Source organism: Diadema antillarum, unplaced genomic scaffold (genome assembly GCF_040938485.1).
Source record: "Diadema antillarum isolate AM-2024a unplaced genomic scaffold, OU_Dant_1.0 scf00000048, whole genome shotgun sequence".
In the NCBI taxonomy this organism is placed as follows: Eukaryota; Metazoa; Echinodermata; class Echinoidea; order Diadematoida; family Diadematidae; genus Diadema; species Diadema antillarum.
This window is the reverse complement of record NW_027270937.1, coordinates 1418847-1435970: the sequence shown is the minus strand read 5'-3', so window position 1 is coordinate 1435970 and position 17124 is coordinate 1418847. Positions and strand designations below refer to the sequence as shown.

At 42.1% G+C, this 17124-nt stretch overlaps 3 protein-coding genes across 3 annotated transcripts; all 3 read right to left on the bottom strand.

The window, feature by feature from the left end:
• Positions 1-565: 565 nt before the first annotated feature.
• LOC139715412 (neuropeptides B/W receptor type 2-like) lies at positions 566-1660 on the bottom strand. The gene has a single exon (XM_071626984.1). The coding sequence runs from the start codon at positions 1658-1660 to the stop codon at positions 566-568; it is 1095 nt and encodes a 364-aa protein (XP_071483085.1).
• A 5738-nt stretch (positions 1661-7398) lies between these two features.
• LOC139715411 (neuropeptides B/W receptor type 2-like) lies at positions 7399-8487 on the bottom strand. The gene has a single exon (XM_071626983.1). It carries the CDS (start codon positions 8485-8487, stop codon positions 7399-7401), a length of 1089 nt encoding a protein of 362 aa, XP_071483084.1.
• A 4168-nt stretch (positions 8488-12655) lies between these two features.
• LOC139715409 (rhodopsin, GQ-coupled-like) lies at positions 12656-13750 on the bottom strand. The gene has a single exon (XM_071626982.1). The coding sequence runs from the start codon at positions 13748-13750 to the stop codon at positions 12656-12658; it is 1095 nt and encodes a 364-aa protein (XP_071483083.1).
• Between the last annotated feature and the right edge of the window lie 3374 nt (positions 13751-17124).

The following is a 17124-nucleotide window of genomic DNA, read 5'->3' as shown; positions in this document are numbered from 1 at the left end:
AAAGAAAGAATCGTGATACATCATTACTTTGTTTTGCAACTACTGAGGTTTCGTACTGCTTGTCTACAGCACGGTTACAAATTCAAAACGTCATAATATGAATTCTGGAAATGTGAACAAACTTCTCGTAATCAATCGTATGATCTCATAACGAGTCAATTTGCCAATTCTGACAGAACTTGCCACGGCACAATTTCACTTTTTAAAGCACTGGAAATTCCTCAACGCTTCATTTTCATGGAACAGAACGTCACGTACATTTATCACAGACTATATTTGATTGTGATGATTAGCACATGCCAAGAAAGTTCAAAAGCTATGAACATAGACTGTAAAACATGGGGGGGGGGTTCTCCAACGGCACCAAAAGCGACAGGTTCAGGCTTATTGCTACAGTTTTGCACTATACTCTAGATATTAATATTGCTCCATTTTTTCATCTTATCTTTGTATCGAAATAGCTCACATATTTACCCGATGATATAAATTTGTGAGCTTACGATGATAAAAAGATGCAAAAGTTATGGCATACGGTTTAAAATGTTGGAAAGCACACACACATGAGTCACATGTTGTTCGTGTCAATGGTCAGATTTTTGCTCTGTGTCTCGCAGCTCTTTGCGACACTGAAAACTTGTGGTGTCTGCCTGTCACCAGTGTTGTAGGCGAGGATCCGTGCCAGCAGTCGCGAGGGCTCCGGGATATCGCGCCAGCGCCGTCGCAGCACACAGGCCATGACCACCCTGAGGTGTGGGTGCTTCCAGCCGTAGATGAACGGATTAAGGCAACTGTCGAATACGAGTGGGAGAGACACGTATGGCATCACGCTGAGAACTCGGTGCAGAGCGGGTCCTTGCAGGAATGGGATAACGATAAAGACACCCGCGAAGGAAGATATGCACAGGACGAAACAGCATACCACGCACAGGAGATTCTTGGTGATTACCAACTCGGTATACCTGCGACAATTTTTCTCGGCAGGCATTATAGAGCGTGGCCTGGTCTTGAGAGCGCTCCTTTTCACGTGCTTAAAGAGTAGACAGTAGCTGAAGAACGTCACACTGAAGGAAAATGTCGATACGAAATTCACAAGGTACACGAAGGTGTTTGCATTCTTGTGATTGAAGTCACAGATGCAAAGTCGTGTGAGTGCGTGGTATCCTAGACGACCGTGGCCAGTAAGCTGAGGAAGGACTAAACCTACAGCGGGAAACAACCAAGACATTGTCACCATGACGACCAGATTTCTCGAAGAGAAGACGCGATTGTATGCGTGCTTAGGTTTGATGATGAGCACACAGCGATTTACAGCAATCAGCATCATGGTAATGACACTACTCCCAACAGATAGGATATCAAGAGCGGCTGTCAGTTGGCACAGTACCTCGGATAATGGTCTGTCCAATATCGGGACGATCTGAAAAGGCTGAGCGGCGGAAACCAACAGGTCACTGACGCAAAGATTCACGATGAGGCAGGAGGTTTTCGACTGGAGTTTCCTTGACAGTGCGCTCGCCAGCAACAGCACGACGTTCCCCGTCACCCCAATGACGAACGCAGCGCTAAATCCTACGGCTAAAAAAATATCTGCAGGAGCGAGAATGGAATTAGATTTACCCAAAGTCTCATTACTGTCTTGGTCGCCAGCAAGATCGGCCATCATTGTCTCGCACAGCACTAAAATGACTACCACGTAGGAGCAATTTTCCGGACACTATGTTCACATGTCCAAAGAACAAAATGTGCTATGAAATAGTAACTGTTTTCAGACCTCTGCGAGTATCCCTTCATTAATTGTTGTTACCGTTGATGTTTTACATTTCCATTTATTTAAGCTTTCATTGACATAAAGCACTCTCGCGAGCTGATGGCGCAGGCGCTAACCAAGATATCGGTGTCCAGAAAGCAGTTTTCTATACAAGGCATATCTATGATTTACCGTTAAATGAGAATCTGTCACCAAAATACCATAAACCTCTCAATCATTCATCGCATCGCCAATTCATAGCTTAGCTTTTAGGCTCTATATTGACGTCACGTTACAAGTTTAATAGTGACAGCGTGTTTTGCGATGTGTGTCCGTGTAGTCTGGTCTTCTTTACACAAGATAGCCTTTTCAGTATTACAACGGCTATACAATAGGGCGCTGCAATAATAAGTACCTTTGCGTTGGAGGGTACCCTCCATTTTTAAATACAGTTCTGTCGAAAGGGACAATGTGGGTATAAAAACATCCTGCCCAAGGACGTTGGACAGTAACGGGCTGCAAATTAGTTCCCTCCGATTGAAAGCGAGGGGTCTTTTCCTTTATGCCACAGTGCACAATATAGGTTTTCTCATCCATTTTCGCACTTTTGTCATTCAATTTCAAAGATTTATTATTCAATTCCGTCCCGAGAAGCACGTGGAATGCAAATCCTAACTTCAATTTCGTCAATTGTCATTTTAATTCGTTTTTCGTCAAAAATTTTCGACGACATAGCATTCAGAATCGTCAATTGTCATTCATATTCATCCCTCCCGCTGACGGATAGCAGAATGTGAAGATCAAATTCGTTTTTGTTCACTTAATTTCATGAATTTTTCATTCAAATTAGCCAGATGTTGTCGATTCTTTATTTTGAGGGTGAACCAACTTTAAGCCGACATATTTTTACTTTCTCTCGTAAGCAAACGTAATTATGTTATCCATTCTTTGACATTAAACAAGCTACAATTCTACACTTAAAATTTTGTCTCAAATCATGTTTGCCTAGAAATCGTTTGTCAGTATTTTCGTATGCGAGACGGTACGTCTGTTTGCATCAGTGTGTACTCGGATTGCTTGTGTGTGTGTCTGTATCTGTGGTTCTGTGTGTGTGTGTGTGTGGGGGGGGGGGACACTTGTGTGTATGTTAACTCTTGAATGTAAAATGTGAACGGTTACAGAAAAAAATACATGAATGACTGGGAAATCACACCGGATAGAGATATGAGACGAATACGAATGAAAATTTAACGAAAATGATTGACAAAAGACTAATCGATCCTGCGTTTTGAGTGCTGCGAGTGAGACTGACGAATACCAGTTGAGCCCCCCCCCCCTTTTTTTTTTATCGCTTGTCAGCTGATTAAACCCGGAAGTGGTAAATAAAATACTCCACTCCACGCTACCCAGAGAAAAAAAAAGAGATAATTCTGAAGACATCGAGCTAAACTAGATGTACCGCCTGGAGATGTACACAAGCACTGGTGGTAAATAATGTGTCTCAATTGACCAGAATAATAGGGCAGTAAGGATTATATTGGGACTATTATGATCTTAAGAATACAAGCAATGTCGATAAATTAGAAAGTTCATTGATACAGTTTGTGGTATTTCTTATCCCAACAGGACAAATTGGCATTCATTCATATTTCAGCTTTCCTCTTTTTTTTTTGATCCCAGCTCTGAGAAGAATCGCCTTTTATCCATCAGTCCACAGTTTGTGTTTTTGTGTTTCTGTACATGTGTGTGTGTTTGTGTGTGTGTGTGCGTGTGTGAAGCGTAAGGTTTGTGTCTACTTTGGTTTATTCAAAGATGAGTACATTATACGACATTATACAGTGTCATTATCCAACAGGTATATTTACGTGATTTCACATTCTCGCCAGGGAATGATTCTGTAACCAGCCAAGCTTTCTGCACATACGTGTGCTTTTATTCAAGTTCAATTGCCGCATTTTCAGTGATAGAAATGAATCTTAAAGTAAAATCATGCAAATGTAACTGACAGCCAGCATTTGTGTATTCATAAATCCATGACTTTGTCTCTTTTTTTCCCCTAAGGACACAGTGCATTATATTTTATTATATTTCCATCATGATGCTTACGTTGCATACAATTTTATCAATTTTCTAGTCTACATGATAGATCCATTCTTTCTCAAGAAAGTTTATCATGCATGTGGTTACTCCCCACTGCCTGAGGCACACAATATCTACAGGATTGAGTTGCCGTAAGTAATCGCAACTTATGTACAGATTCTTAATTCCACTCGTTACATGTATGCCCCTAATACATGGTAGTGCTTGCAAGTTCACAGCTAGCAACTGACGATGCAGTTATATCAGCCAGCTGGCTGGGACAGTTTATAACTCAGTTCACATCACAAGTTGGTGATTGCTTTATCTAACACAGTATCTCAGTCCTATGGTACATTTTTTTCGAATTTGAACCTATTCAGTAAGAATGAGCTAAGGTATGAATTTCTTTGCTTCCCCTTTTCAAACAATTCAAGTGTTTCCCCACTGTGTTTTAAATATCAAAGCAAACTTATCATCCAAGTGTGCCCTTGCCCAGCGTGGTGATTCCAATTGAAGCTATTTTTATGGCACATCTCTAATTTCGTGAAGAGTTGATTAAAATCACTACATTGTAGTGTGAAAACATGTATATTTCGACTTCCTCCACATCAAACGGCCGGGACATTAATTCTGTCAAACAAGATATTAAATCATATGAACACACATTCCAACACAAAACTGTATAAGTGTTCCTGTACAAAGAATTTGGTCCTTCAAGTGTCGTCCGAAAGATTCTAAAGCAAATTTGCGTGCAATCTCTACTGGAAAGAACACAGTGTCCTACGGTGTGTTCACAGTGTATTCACTTAGTCGACTTTATGAAAAACGCTCGAATTTAACAGTGTGAAGATGATTTCGCACTGTGGTATGATTTTTTCACACAGTGTTTGCATAGTAATGCTTTGTTTTACACTGTGAATTGATGACTCACATTGTGTTCACACTGTTAAAACGCTCGAATTTAACAGTGTGAAGAGATTTCACACTGTGTTTCTCACACTGTGGGGCACTGTTTTCTTTCTAGCAGGGACGAAATGCTTGGTTTGTATTATGTGACTTTGCACCTCAACACCAACAAAAAGTTGCAAGGTCAGATTTCTTATTATACGTCAGACTCGTAGACAAGGAAATCGTTTCTTCATTGGGTTTAACTCACCAAAATCAGATTGTACTTACCTACCCCAATGAATGCCGCTTTACTCCAAACTCGAGTGATGATTATTTTGAGAAAATAAATGTAGTTCCTCAAAGTGAAGGGTCCTTTGAAGCCTATTGACTCAATCCCTATATTGTACAAATGAAACCCGCACAATTCGCGATGTAAAACTTTGTTGGCACCACTGGAGAGCAGCTGTCAGATTTATCCCAAAATTGAGTAAAAATGGACACATGATAAACATGATAAAAGGCATGCTAACATTCAGCTCTGATCGTATAAACATTGGACTATTCGTGAGGGCATCTTAGGCCATCGTATGACCACCGGTGGAGTTTCTCAGGGACCAGCAGCAACTTCGTGAGCGGTGGAAAAATCTTCATGTATAGCCATTGTGTTTCCTTCACGTGTCCTTCAAGTAAACTTTTTAAGATAAAATTCAAATCTTTCTGTGTGGTTCGATTGTTCAGACCCTACTTTCCGCTGGAAAGCAGTTTGAATTAACGTACCAAAGATCACTGACTACCTTTCCAGCAACTACATAAATCATTTAAACATAACACGACTTTCCATTCGTAGGGGGATGGACTCCGAAAAAAAAGAGCAGAATATTTGCTGCTCAATAATTGTTAAGCTTTTAAGCATCTGTCATACAGTTCCGAAATTTACAAATTTAAGATGGACACATGATGTTGAAATTCCGCTCTGATCGAGGAAGCATCAGATCATTCGCGAGGGCATCTTCAGCCATCGTATGACCGCCGGTGGGGATTCGTAGCCTCAAGCAGCAACTTCATGAGCCGTGGCAAACTCTTCCTTGTAACTATTGCGTTTCCTTCGTGTGTCCTTCAAGTAGAATTTAATCATAGAATATAAAGATTTACATCTTCACGTAGCGCCTTCGTGTCTGGTGCTGGAGCCATTCTGTGACCTTCTGTACTTGCTTCGGCTGTTGATAGGATTTTGACCAAGTTCGGACCAACTTCGCACGAAATTGACAATTCCATATTCGTATTGCCATCTTGTGTCATCTTCGGGGCAGCGTACATGACGCAGCGCAACTTCTTTCATTGCTATACGTTTACAAGGGTATATCGAGAACATCTCTGTTCCCCGATTTTCATAGAGCGTCTTGACAAAGAAACCCGAAATGTCAATGGCATAATTTCGGAGCACCTTGATCGTGACACACGTGCAAAATACCAACAAATAACATGCATTTCTGGGTAGTCTGGGCCTACTTGTGGCCAGGAAAATAACATTAATATTGATCGAATAAACAATTGTTTACACCATAAATTTGTGTAAGCCCCAGTCACATAGACATCCGGGATCCCCCCGGATCACCCCGGATCACCCCGGATCTCATCCGGGGTGATCTTGAAGATCTACCTGTTGACGCCTTGGACATCCTTGGACATCCACGTATGTCCGTGTAGATCCGGGGACATCCGGGAGACCAACACGGCAATTTTTGGAGGTCAAAGACATCCGGCGTCATCCGGGGATTGCCTGTGTTGGCAGAACAATCCGGGATGGTCCCTGTGGCTGCTATGTAGCTGCCGTGTTAATCGGTGTAGATGCCGTGTTTGTACGTGTAGATGCCGCGGTCTTCCGGCTTTATCCGTGTAGCTGCCGTGTTGATACCGTGTGTACAGTCATATCAACGCTCGTCGACACTCCATCGAGGTCGAAACTATCCCGGATCTCCCCGGATATCCCAGGATCTCCCATGATCACCGAGTAGATCCTTGAGGATCTGTGTATGTGACTGGGGGCTTAGGGGCATTAGCAACTACTGAGGTTACGTACTGCCTGCCTTCAGCAGGGTTACAGATTTAAAATAGTTATACCCGATGTGACTTAACTTCTCGTATTCGTGATTAACATCAGAATCAAAGACACACATAATAGTTATTATGTATATACTTCACTTTTACCAGAAAGTTAAAGGAATTATGAGCAACCAAACGTATGATCTCATGAACGTGACAAATTATCAAATTTCACATAATTGACATGAAACAATTTTACTTTCACAAAGATTGAAATCCCTCAGCACTTCATTTTAAGGAACATAACGTAACGCAGACATCTCACAGACTGTAAATCATCGTGATAACTACATGTAGCATAAACCAAGTAAGTTCAAAAGCAGTGAGAATTTACACCGCTGTAGTCTTGGACAACACTGTACCGCCTCAAACACCACCAAAGCGACAGGTGTAATAATTCCTATATGCAGTTTTGCCCCTACATTCTAGACATCAATATCGTAGTTCTTTAATTCCTATACTCATCTTTGTAATCAAAATAGCTGACGTATTTTTCATGTTGATTATTAGTTTCATGAGCTTATAATGGTACAAAAGTAATGCCATATAATTGTAAAGGGTGAGAAACAGACACACAGACGTCACATATTGGTGTCTATGGTAAGATCTTTGTTCTGTGACTCGCAGTCCTTTTCAACACTGATACCTTGCGGTGTCTCCCTGCCACCAGTGTTATACGCGAGGATTCGTGCCAGCAGTCGCGAGGGCTCCGGGATATCGCGCCAGCGCTGTTGCAGCACACAGGTTATGACGACCCTGAGGTGCGGATGCTTCCAGCCGTAGATGAACGGATTAAGGCAGCTGTCGAATACGAGGGGGAGACCCACGTAAGGCATCACGCTGAGAACTCGGTACAGAGCGGGTCCTTCCAGGAATGGGATACAGAGAAAGACACTCACGAAAGGAGTTACGCACAGGACGAAGCAGCATACCACGTACAGGAGATTCTTGGTGATTACCAACTCGGTATGCCTGCGACCGCTTTTCTCCGTCGGCATTGAGCACGACCTGGACTTGAGAGCGCTCCTTTTCACGTGCCTATAGATCAGCCAGTAGCTGAAGAACGTCACACCGAACGCAATTGACGACGAGCCAACCACAAGGTAGAGAAAAGTATTTGCATTCTTGTGAGTGAAGTCACAGATGCAGACTCGTGTGAGGGCATTGTATCCAAGACGACCATGACCAGTAACATGAGGAACCACCAAAACTACGATGGGATACAGCCAAGACATTGTCACCATGACGACCAGATTTCTCGAAGAGAAGACGCGGTTGTATGTGTGCTTAGGTTTGATGATGAGCACACAGCGATTTACAGCAATAAGCATCATGGTAATGACACTACTCCCGACAGATAGGATATCAAGAGCGGCTGTCAGTTGGCACAGAACCTCGGGTAGTGGTCTGTCCAATATCGGGACGATTTGAAAAGGCTGAGCGGCTGATACTAACAGGTCACTGACGCAAAGATTCACGATGAGACAGAAGGTTTTCGTCTGGAGTTTCCTCGACAGTGCGCTCGCCAGCAACAGCACGACATTCCCCGTCACCCCAACAACGAACACAGCGCTAAACCCTACGGCTAAACAAATATCTGCGGGAGCGAGACGGGAATCAGATTGGCCTAAAGTCTCATTACTGTCTTTGTAACTTGCTCGACTCGCCATCTTGTCTCATCATGGGAAGCAGTCCTGAAAGGAAACCACGCAGGGGTAATATTAAGTGCATCCTGATTATTACAATGTCTGAATTATAAAATGTTTAACGTGATTGTTTGAAAGCTTCTATCGGCGCTATCTTTTGTTGTTGTTGTTGTTAATTGTTGGCTGATTTGAGATCTCCTTAGCCTAGAGCGCTCATTCCAGTTGATTGCACAGGAGTAACAATGAAAACGTTTCAGACAAGAAGTACAAGGTAATTGTGTCGGTTTCTGCAGAAAGGACGTCTCAGATATTATTAATTCACCTCATAAGTCAATAGAAGGTTAAACTTTTATAGTGAGGTGTGTTTGTATGTGTAGGTAAGGGTGAAGAGTCAATATCCCACGAGGGGATACATATTGATTATTTACTGTAGTCGTGTTGCGTTACATCTAATGTGTTTTGCAATAAGTTGCAATAAGTTTTGTGTGACGTTCGTTATTCCAAAGGTTTGTTAATCCGAAAATGAAAGAGGAATCGTTATTTCAAAAATTCGTTATTCCGGAACACACTAATTCCCTAAACCGAGGGGATCATCAATCCGAAAATAAAAAGGGTTCGTTAATCCAAACATTTGTGGCGTTATTCCAAAGGTTCGTTATTCTGAAAGTTCTTAATTCCGAAAATGAAATAAGGTTTGTCATTCCGAAGGTTCGTAACTGCAAAATTGAATAAGGTCCGTTTGTCCGAATATGAAATAAGGTTTGTTAATTCGAAAATATAGACGTGCGTACTACCGAAGCTTCGGAATTACCAACTTTATTTCGCTTTCAGATTAACCTATACGTTCGGAATGACGAATCTCTTTTCCCTTTTGGATTAATGAACCATAGGAATAACGAACATAATTTAATTTTCGTATTAACGAACCTTTAGAATTTTGTACCTTCGAAAACACGAACTGTAACCAAGTTTTGTTTTTATCGTATTATCTTGACTTTGATTTCAGTTTGAGGAATCAAATCAGACCTTCAAGAATAGATCATGGGATAAATAACATATCCATCGGTAAAATCGAACTTTTATGCTTTTGGACATTGCTGAAGACAGAATAACACTCTAAAGAAGATCTCACACATGAATAATAGACTCCAGTGCAGTGTTACGGAACTAAAAAAAAAAAGTCTGGTATTATCTATATAGATTTTGATTGAGTTAGGAAGTACAATATATGATTTAACAAAACGTAATTAAATCTGTTTGACTTGACTCTCTTGTGAAAATCACGGTTCGACAGCTTCGTGACTCGACCGAGTTGCGTAAACGGAATTCCCTTCCTTCTCCAGAGGAGGGGGACCCCGACATAACCTTTCACCGACATGCAGATTGGTGATACAGAAAGTTCCTCAACATCTAAACATTGTCTATTCATCTGTTACGGGTGAACGATCGCCAGTCATGCAGTCAGAGGGGAAGAGTGAACTCGGACAGTTGTCGGGCGAGTGACGAAATTGTCGTCTCCGTGATTTTCACGGGTAAGTGTTGTCATCATCAAAAGAAATTCTGCTATTTTCGCCTCTTCAGAGTAAACACACGCACACACACACACACACACACATATTCAAAGAAAACAAAAAGGAAAATGCGGGTGGGGACCAACAGAAATATACGAAACATACCACTCCGCATGCACTTTCCACTCCAGTTAATCGAAAAGAAAAGCTGAGGGAATCCATACACAGTATACTGCCACTCTGTGTCAGGAGAAGCACACTCGCACGGACAGCAAACAGAGCGTCTCGCCCAATTTTGTCCAGGGTAGTATGTTGTATAGAAGTCGAGAATAAAATGGAATCATACGACTGTTATACGATCTGCAGGAAAAAAAAAAACGACGAACATCGAGCAATGAGGAAGTTCCTCGAAACATGCCGTGTCAAGAAACAATATATCTGACCGCAAGAAAACAGTGGTCAACATTCATCCATGTCTCGACTTTTCGTTTCTATTCCAGTGCTATGGAGGGGAGTGAAAGATGGTGGGAACTCAACAAGACGTCACACATATCAGCAGTGACAGCAAACAGATCAACAACAGACTTTCTTACAGTAACAGCAACAGAACTTTATTCCTTCCTCAAGCGCCATGTCTTTCCGAAAGGCCGCACGAAACTTTCTGCCTCTATACATGGGCTGAACATGTTACACTCAATTTACATAAAATACATATTCATGACATCCAGATTTCACCAGAATAACCTTTGTCCTCTTTGTCTACGCTTTGTGTGCTTATCTACAGAGTAGGAATCAGCTACACATATCAATTTCATTGCCACCTCGTTTCGAACGATTCATGTTTGTGTTTGCCCGCTGTGTTTTGAATGCCAAAGCAAAAAAAGAACAGTAATGAGATTAGCACTTTCAAACCTGCATCTGGCTTAAAAACTCCTTGATCAAAAGCATTTTCGGTTCCACCTTCTTCAGAGAAAACGGCCGGAACATTCTTTCAAAACAAACGTGATATGAAATCGATCAGCTTCGTTTTATAGTGGAGACGAATCACGGCACAAGTAGATGCTTGAGCAGAGTGGAATCTACAAGTATTTCTGCAGATCTGTAACATCACATGGTGGGGTATTAATACACAAAACTACTTCTGTAATTGATCTCGGGAATATCAAATTTAAAGTATACTGTCGTCCTGTATAGCAAATTTGCGTGCAGTGGAATGCTTATCTAGCGTATTTGACTGTGCACATCAACACTATCAGGCATTTACCACTTCGTAGTGTAGGTAAGACTCTGAGAGAAGAGATTCATAACTTTAAAATGGAAGTAGGCCTACCCCCGAAACTTGTCAAAATTAGATAATGTTAAGCCAACCGACCCAAGTGTTTAATAGTTTCCTCCAAACTCAAGTAGTGTTTCTTTTGACAAAACAGTTCCTCAAAGGAAAGGATCCATGCATGGAAACGTATTAACTTTCGCCCTACGAACTGTGCACATGAAACACACAGACATGACTGCAAGAAGACAGGTAAAACTGTGTGCACCAATATAATACAGGCGTCACACTCTCCTGATATTGAACAAGGATTATGTAGATCGGACACACGATTAAAATGAACAAATCGGCTCTGATGGTCTAAAGATAGAGTCATTCGTGAGGGTCTCTTTTAAAAGCCACAGTATGGCCACCGGTGTATAGTTTTTCAGGCTCCAGGAGCAAGTTCGTGTTTCTCTCATATGTTCATAGGAGTAAATTAATAACGATTCACATCTTCGTGTGTTGTTCTCGTGCCATTGTGTGACACTCAGTGGGTATCGTAATTGTTTCGGCTGTTGGTTGGCTTTTAACTAAGTTCGGGGCCAACTTCCTACGAAACGTTGTGTCAACTTCGGGACAGTATAGCTCAGCGCAACTTCTTTTATTGCTACGCGTTTACACGCGGTCGCATCGAGATCATTTCTACCCTCCAATATTCCTAGCCAGTCTTGACTCAGAAATGCGAAATGTCTTCGAAAAAAGAAACGCATTGAATATTGTGACGCATATACGAAATAACAACGCTCGTGATCTCTGTGTACTAATTGTGGCCAGGGATATGGATTAAAGAAAGAATCGTGATGCATCATTACTTTGTTTTGCAACTACTGAGGTTTCGTACTGCTTGTCTACAGCACGGTTACAAATTCAAAACGTCATAATATGAATTCTGGAAATGTGAACAAACTTCTCGTAATCAATCGTATAATCTCATAACGAGTCAATTTGCCAATTCTGATAGAACTTGCCACGGCACAATTTCACTTTTTAAAGCACTGGAAATTCCTTAACGCTTCATTTTCATGGAACAGAACGTCACGTACATTTATCACAGTCTATATTTAATTGTGATGACTAGCACACGCCAAGAAGGTTCAAAAGCTATGAACATAGACTGTAAAACATTGGGGGGGGGGGGGGTTCTTCAACGGCACCAAAAGCGACAGGTTCAGGCTCATTGCTACAGTTTTGCACTATACTCTAAATATTAATATTGCGCGCAGTTTTTTTTTTCATTTTTTCATCTTATCTTTGTATCGAAATAGCTCACATATTTACCCGATGATATAAATTTGTGGGCTTATGATGATAAAAAGATGCAAAAGTTATGGCATACGGTTTAAAATGTTGGAAAGCACACACACATAAGTCACAAATTGTTCGTGTCAATGGTCAGATTATTGCTTTGTGTCTCGCAGCTCTTTGCGACACTGGAAACTTGTGGTGTCTGCCTGTCACCAGTGTTGTAGGCGAGGATCCGTGCCAGCAGTCGCGAGGGTTCCGGGATATCGTGCCAGCGCCGTCGCAGCACACAGGCTATGACGACCCTGAGGTGTGGGTGCTTCCAGCCATAGATGAACGGATTAAGGCAACTGTCGAATACGAGTGGGAGAGACACGTATGGCATCACGCTGAGAACTCGGTGCAGAGCGGGTCCTTGCAGGAATGGGATAACGATAAAGACACCCGCGAAGGAAGATATGCACAGGACGAAGCAGCATACCACGCACAGGAGATTCTTGGTAATTACCAACTCGGTATGCCTGCGACAATTTTTCTCGGCAGGCATTATAGAGCGTGACCTGGTCTTGAGAGCGCTCCTTTTCACGTGCCTAAAGAGTAGATAGTAGCTGAAGAACGTCACACTGAAGGAAAATGTCGATAAGAAATTCACAAGGTACACGAAGGTGTTTGCATTCTCGTGATTGAAGTCACAGATGCAAAGTCGTGTGAGTGCGTGGTATCCTAGACGACCGTGGCCAGTAAGCTGAGGAAGGACTAAACCTACAGCGGGAAACAACCAAGACATTGTCACCATGACGACCAGATTTCTCGACGAGAAGACGCGATCGTATGTATGCCTAGGTTTGATGATGAGCACACAGCGATTTATAGCAATAAGCATCAAGGTAATGACACTACTCGCAACAGATAGGATATCAAGAGCGGCTATCAGTTGGCACAGTACCTCGGATAATGGTCTGTCCAATATCGGGACGATCTGAAAAGGCTGAGCGGCGGATACCAATAGGTCACTGACGCAAAGATTCACGATGAGGCAGGAGGTTTTCGACCGGAGTTTCCTCGACAGTGCGGTCGCCAGCAACAGCACGACATTCCCCGTTACCCCAACAACGAACACAGTGCCATATCCTACAGCTAAAAAAATATCTGCAGGAGCGAGAATGGAATTAGATTTACCCAAAGTCTCATTACTGTCTTGGTCGCCAGCTAGATCGGCCATTATTGTCTCGCACAGCACTAAAATGACTACCACGTAGGAGCAATTTTCCGGACGCTATGTTCACATGTCAAAAGAACAAAATGTGCTATGAAATAGTAACCGTCTTCAGACCACTGCAAGTGTCCCTTCATTAAAGATTAAAAAAAGCATCGAGCAATGAGGAAGTTCTTTGAAACATGTTGTGTCAAGAAAAATATATCTGACCGCAAGAAAACAGTGGTCAACATTCATCCATGTCTCGACTTTTCGTTTCTATTCCAGTGCTATGGAGGGGAGTGAAAGATGGTGGGAACTCAACAAGACGTCACACATATCATCAGTAACAGCAAACAGATCAACAACAGACTTTCTTACACTAAAAGCAACAGAACTTTAATCCTCCCCTCAAGCGCCATGTCTTTCCGAAAAGCCGCGCGAAACTTTCTGGCTCTATACATGGGCCGAAAATGTTACACTCAATTTACATAAAATACATATTCATGACATCCAGATGTCATCAGAATAACCTTTGTCCTCTTTGTCTACATTTTGTGTGCTTGTGTGTGTGTGTGTGTGTGTGTGTGTGTGTGTGTGTGTGTGCACTTACCCAGTGCTCTTGTTCAATTCTCAAATTTCAATGTACAGAGTAGGAATCAGCTACACATGTCAATTTCATTGCCACCTCGTTTCGAACGATTCATGTTTGTGTTTGCCCGTTGTGTTTTGAATGCCAAAGCAAAAAAAAAAAAGAACAGTAATGAGATTAGCACTTCCAAACCATTGTCCTGCATCCAAGTTTCTCCACCTAATTATAGTTTCACTTCATGGCACATCCTTTTCCTGTAAGAACTGGCTTAAAAACTCCTTGATCAAGAGCATGCTCGGTTCCACCTTCTTCAGAGAAAACGGCCGGAACATTCTTTCAAAACAAACGTGATATGAAATCGATCAGCTTTGTTTTATAGTGGAGAATCACGGCACAAGTAGATGCTTGAGCAGAGTGGAATCTACAAGTATTTCTGCTGATCTGTCACATCACACGGTGGGGTATTAATATACAAAACTACTTCTGTAATTGATCTCGGTAATATCAAATTTAAAGTACTGTCGTCCTGTATAGCAAATTTGCGTGCAGTGGAATGCTTATCTACTGTATTTGACTTTGCACATCAACACTATCAGGCATTTGCCACTTCGTAGTGTAGTTAAGACTCTGAGAGAAGAGATTCATAGCTTTAAAATGGAAGTAACTTGCCAAAATTAGATAATGTTAAGCCAATCGACCCAAGTGGTTAATAGTTTCCTCCAAACTCAAGTACAAAGTGTAGTGTTTCTTTTGACAAAACAGCTCCTCAAAGGAGAGGATGCATGCATGGAAACGCATTAACTTTGAACTATGCACATGAAACACACAGACATGACTGCAAGAAGACAGGTAAAACTGTGTGCACCAATATAATACAGGCGTCACACTCTCCTGATATTGAACAAGGATTATGTAGATCGGACACACGATTAAAATGAACAAATCGGCTCAGATCGTCTAAAGATAGGGTCATTCGTGAGGGTCTCTTTTAAAAGCCACAGTATGGCCACCGGTGTAGTTTTTCAGGCTCCAGGAGCAAGTTCGTGTTTCTCTCATATGTTCTTAGGAGTAAATTGATAACGATTCACAGCTTCGTGTGTCGTTCTCGTGTCATTGTGTGACACTCAGTGGGTATCGTAATTGTTTCGGCTGTTTGTTGGCTTTTAACTATTAAAGTTCGGGGCCAACTTCCTACGAAACGTTGTGTCAACTTCGGGACAGTATAGCTCAGCGCAACTTCTTTTATTGCTACGCGTTTACACGCGGTCGCATCGAGATCATTTCTACCCTCCGATATTCCTAGCTAGTCTTGACTCAGAAATGCGAAATGTCTACGAAAAAAGAAACTCATTAGATATTGTGACGCATATACGAAATAACAACACTCGTGATCTCTGTGTACTAATTGTGGCCAGGGATATGGATTAAAGAAAGAATCGTGATACATCATTACTTTGTTTTGCAACTACTGAGGTTTCGTACTGCTTGTCTACAGCACGGTTACAAATTCAAAACGTCATAATATGAATTCTGGAAATGTGAACAAACTTCTCGTAATCAATCGTATAATCTCATAACGAGTCAATTTGCCAATTCTGATAGAACTTGCCACGGCACAATTTCACTTTTTAAAGCACTGGAAATTCCTCAACGCTTCATTTTCATGGAACAGAACGTCACGTACATTTATCACAGACTATATTTGATTGTGATGATTAGCACATGCCAAGAAAGGTCAAAAGCTATGAACATAGACTGTAAAACATTGGGGGGGGGGGGGGTCTTCAACGGCACCAAAAGCGACAGGTTGAGGCTCATTGCTACAGTTTTGCACTATACTCTAGATATTAATATTGCGCGCAGGTTTTTTTTTTTTCATCTTTTCATCTTATCTTTGTATCGAAATAGCTCACTTACCCGATGATATAAATTTGTGAGCTTACGATGATAAAAAGATACAAAAGTTATGGCATACGGTTTAAAATGATGCAAAGCACACACACACACACAAGTCACATATTGTTCGTGTCAATGGTCAGATTTTTGCTTTGTGTCTCGCAGCTCTCTGCGACACTGAAAACTTGCGGTGTCTGCCTGTCACCAGTGTTGTAGGCGAGGATCCGTGCTAGCAGTCGGGAGGGCTCCGGGATATCGCGCCAGCGCCGTCGCAGCACACAGGCCATAACCACCCTGAGGTGTGGATGCTTCCAACCATAGATGAACGGATTAAGGCAACTGTCGAATACGAGTGGGAGAGACACGTATGGCATCACGCTGAGAACTCGGTGCAGAGCGGATCCTTGTAGGAATGGGATAACGATAAAGACACCCGCGAAGGAAGATATGCACAGGGCGAAACAGCATACCACGCACAGGAGATTCTTGGTGATTACCAACTCGGTATGCCTGCGACAATTTTTCTCGGCAGGCATTATAGAGCGTGGCCTGGTCTTGAGAGCGCTCCTTTTCACGTGCCTAAAGAGTAGACAGTAGCTGAAGAACGTCACACTGAAGGAAAATGTCGATACGAAATTTACAAGGTACACGAAGGTGTTTGCATTCTTGTAATTGAAGTCACAGATGGAAAGTCGGGTGAGTGCGTGGTATCCCAGACCTGGTGGCCAGTAAGCTGAGGAATGACTAAACCTACAGCTGGAAACATCCAAGACATTGTCACCATGACGACCAGATTTCTCGACGAGAAGACGCGGTTGTATGTGTGCCTAGGTTTGATGATGAGCACACAGCGATTTATAGCAATAAGCATCAAGGTAATGACACTACTCGCAACAGATAGGATATCAAGAGC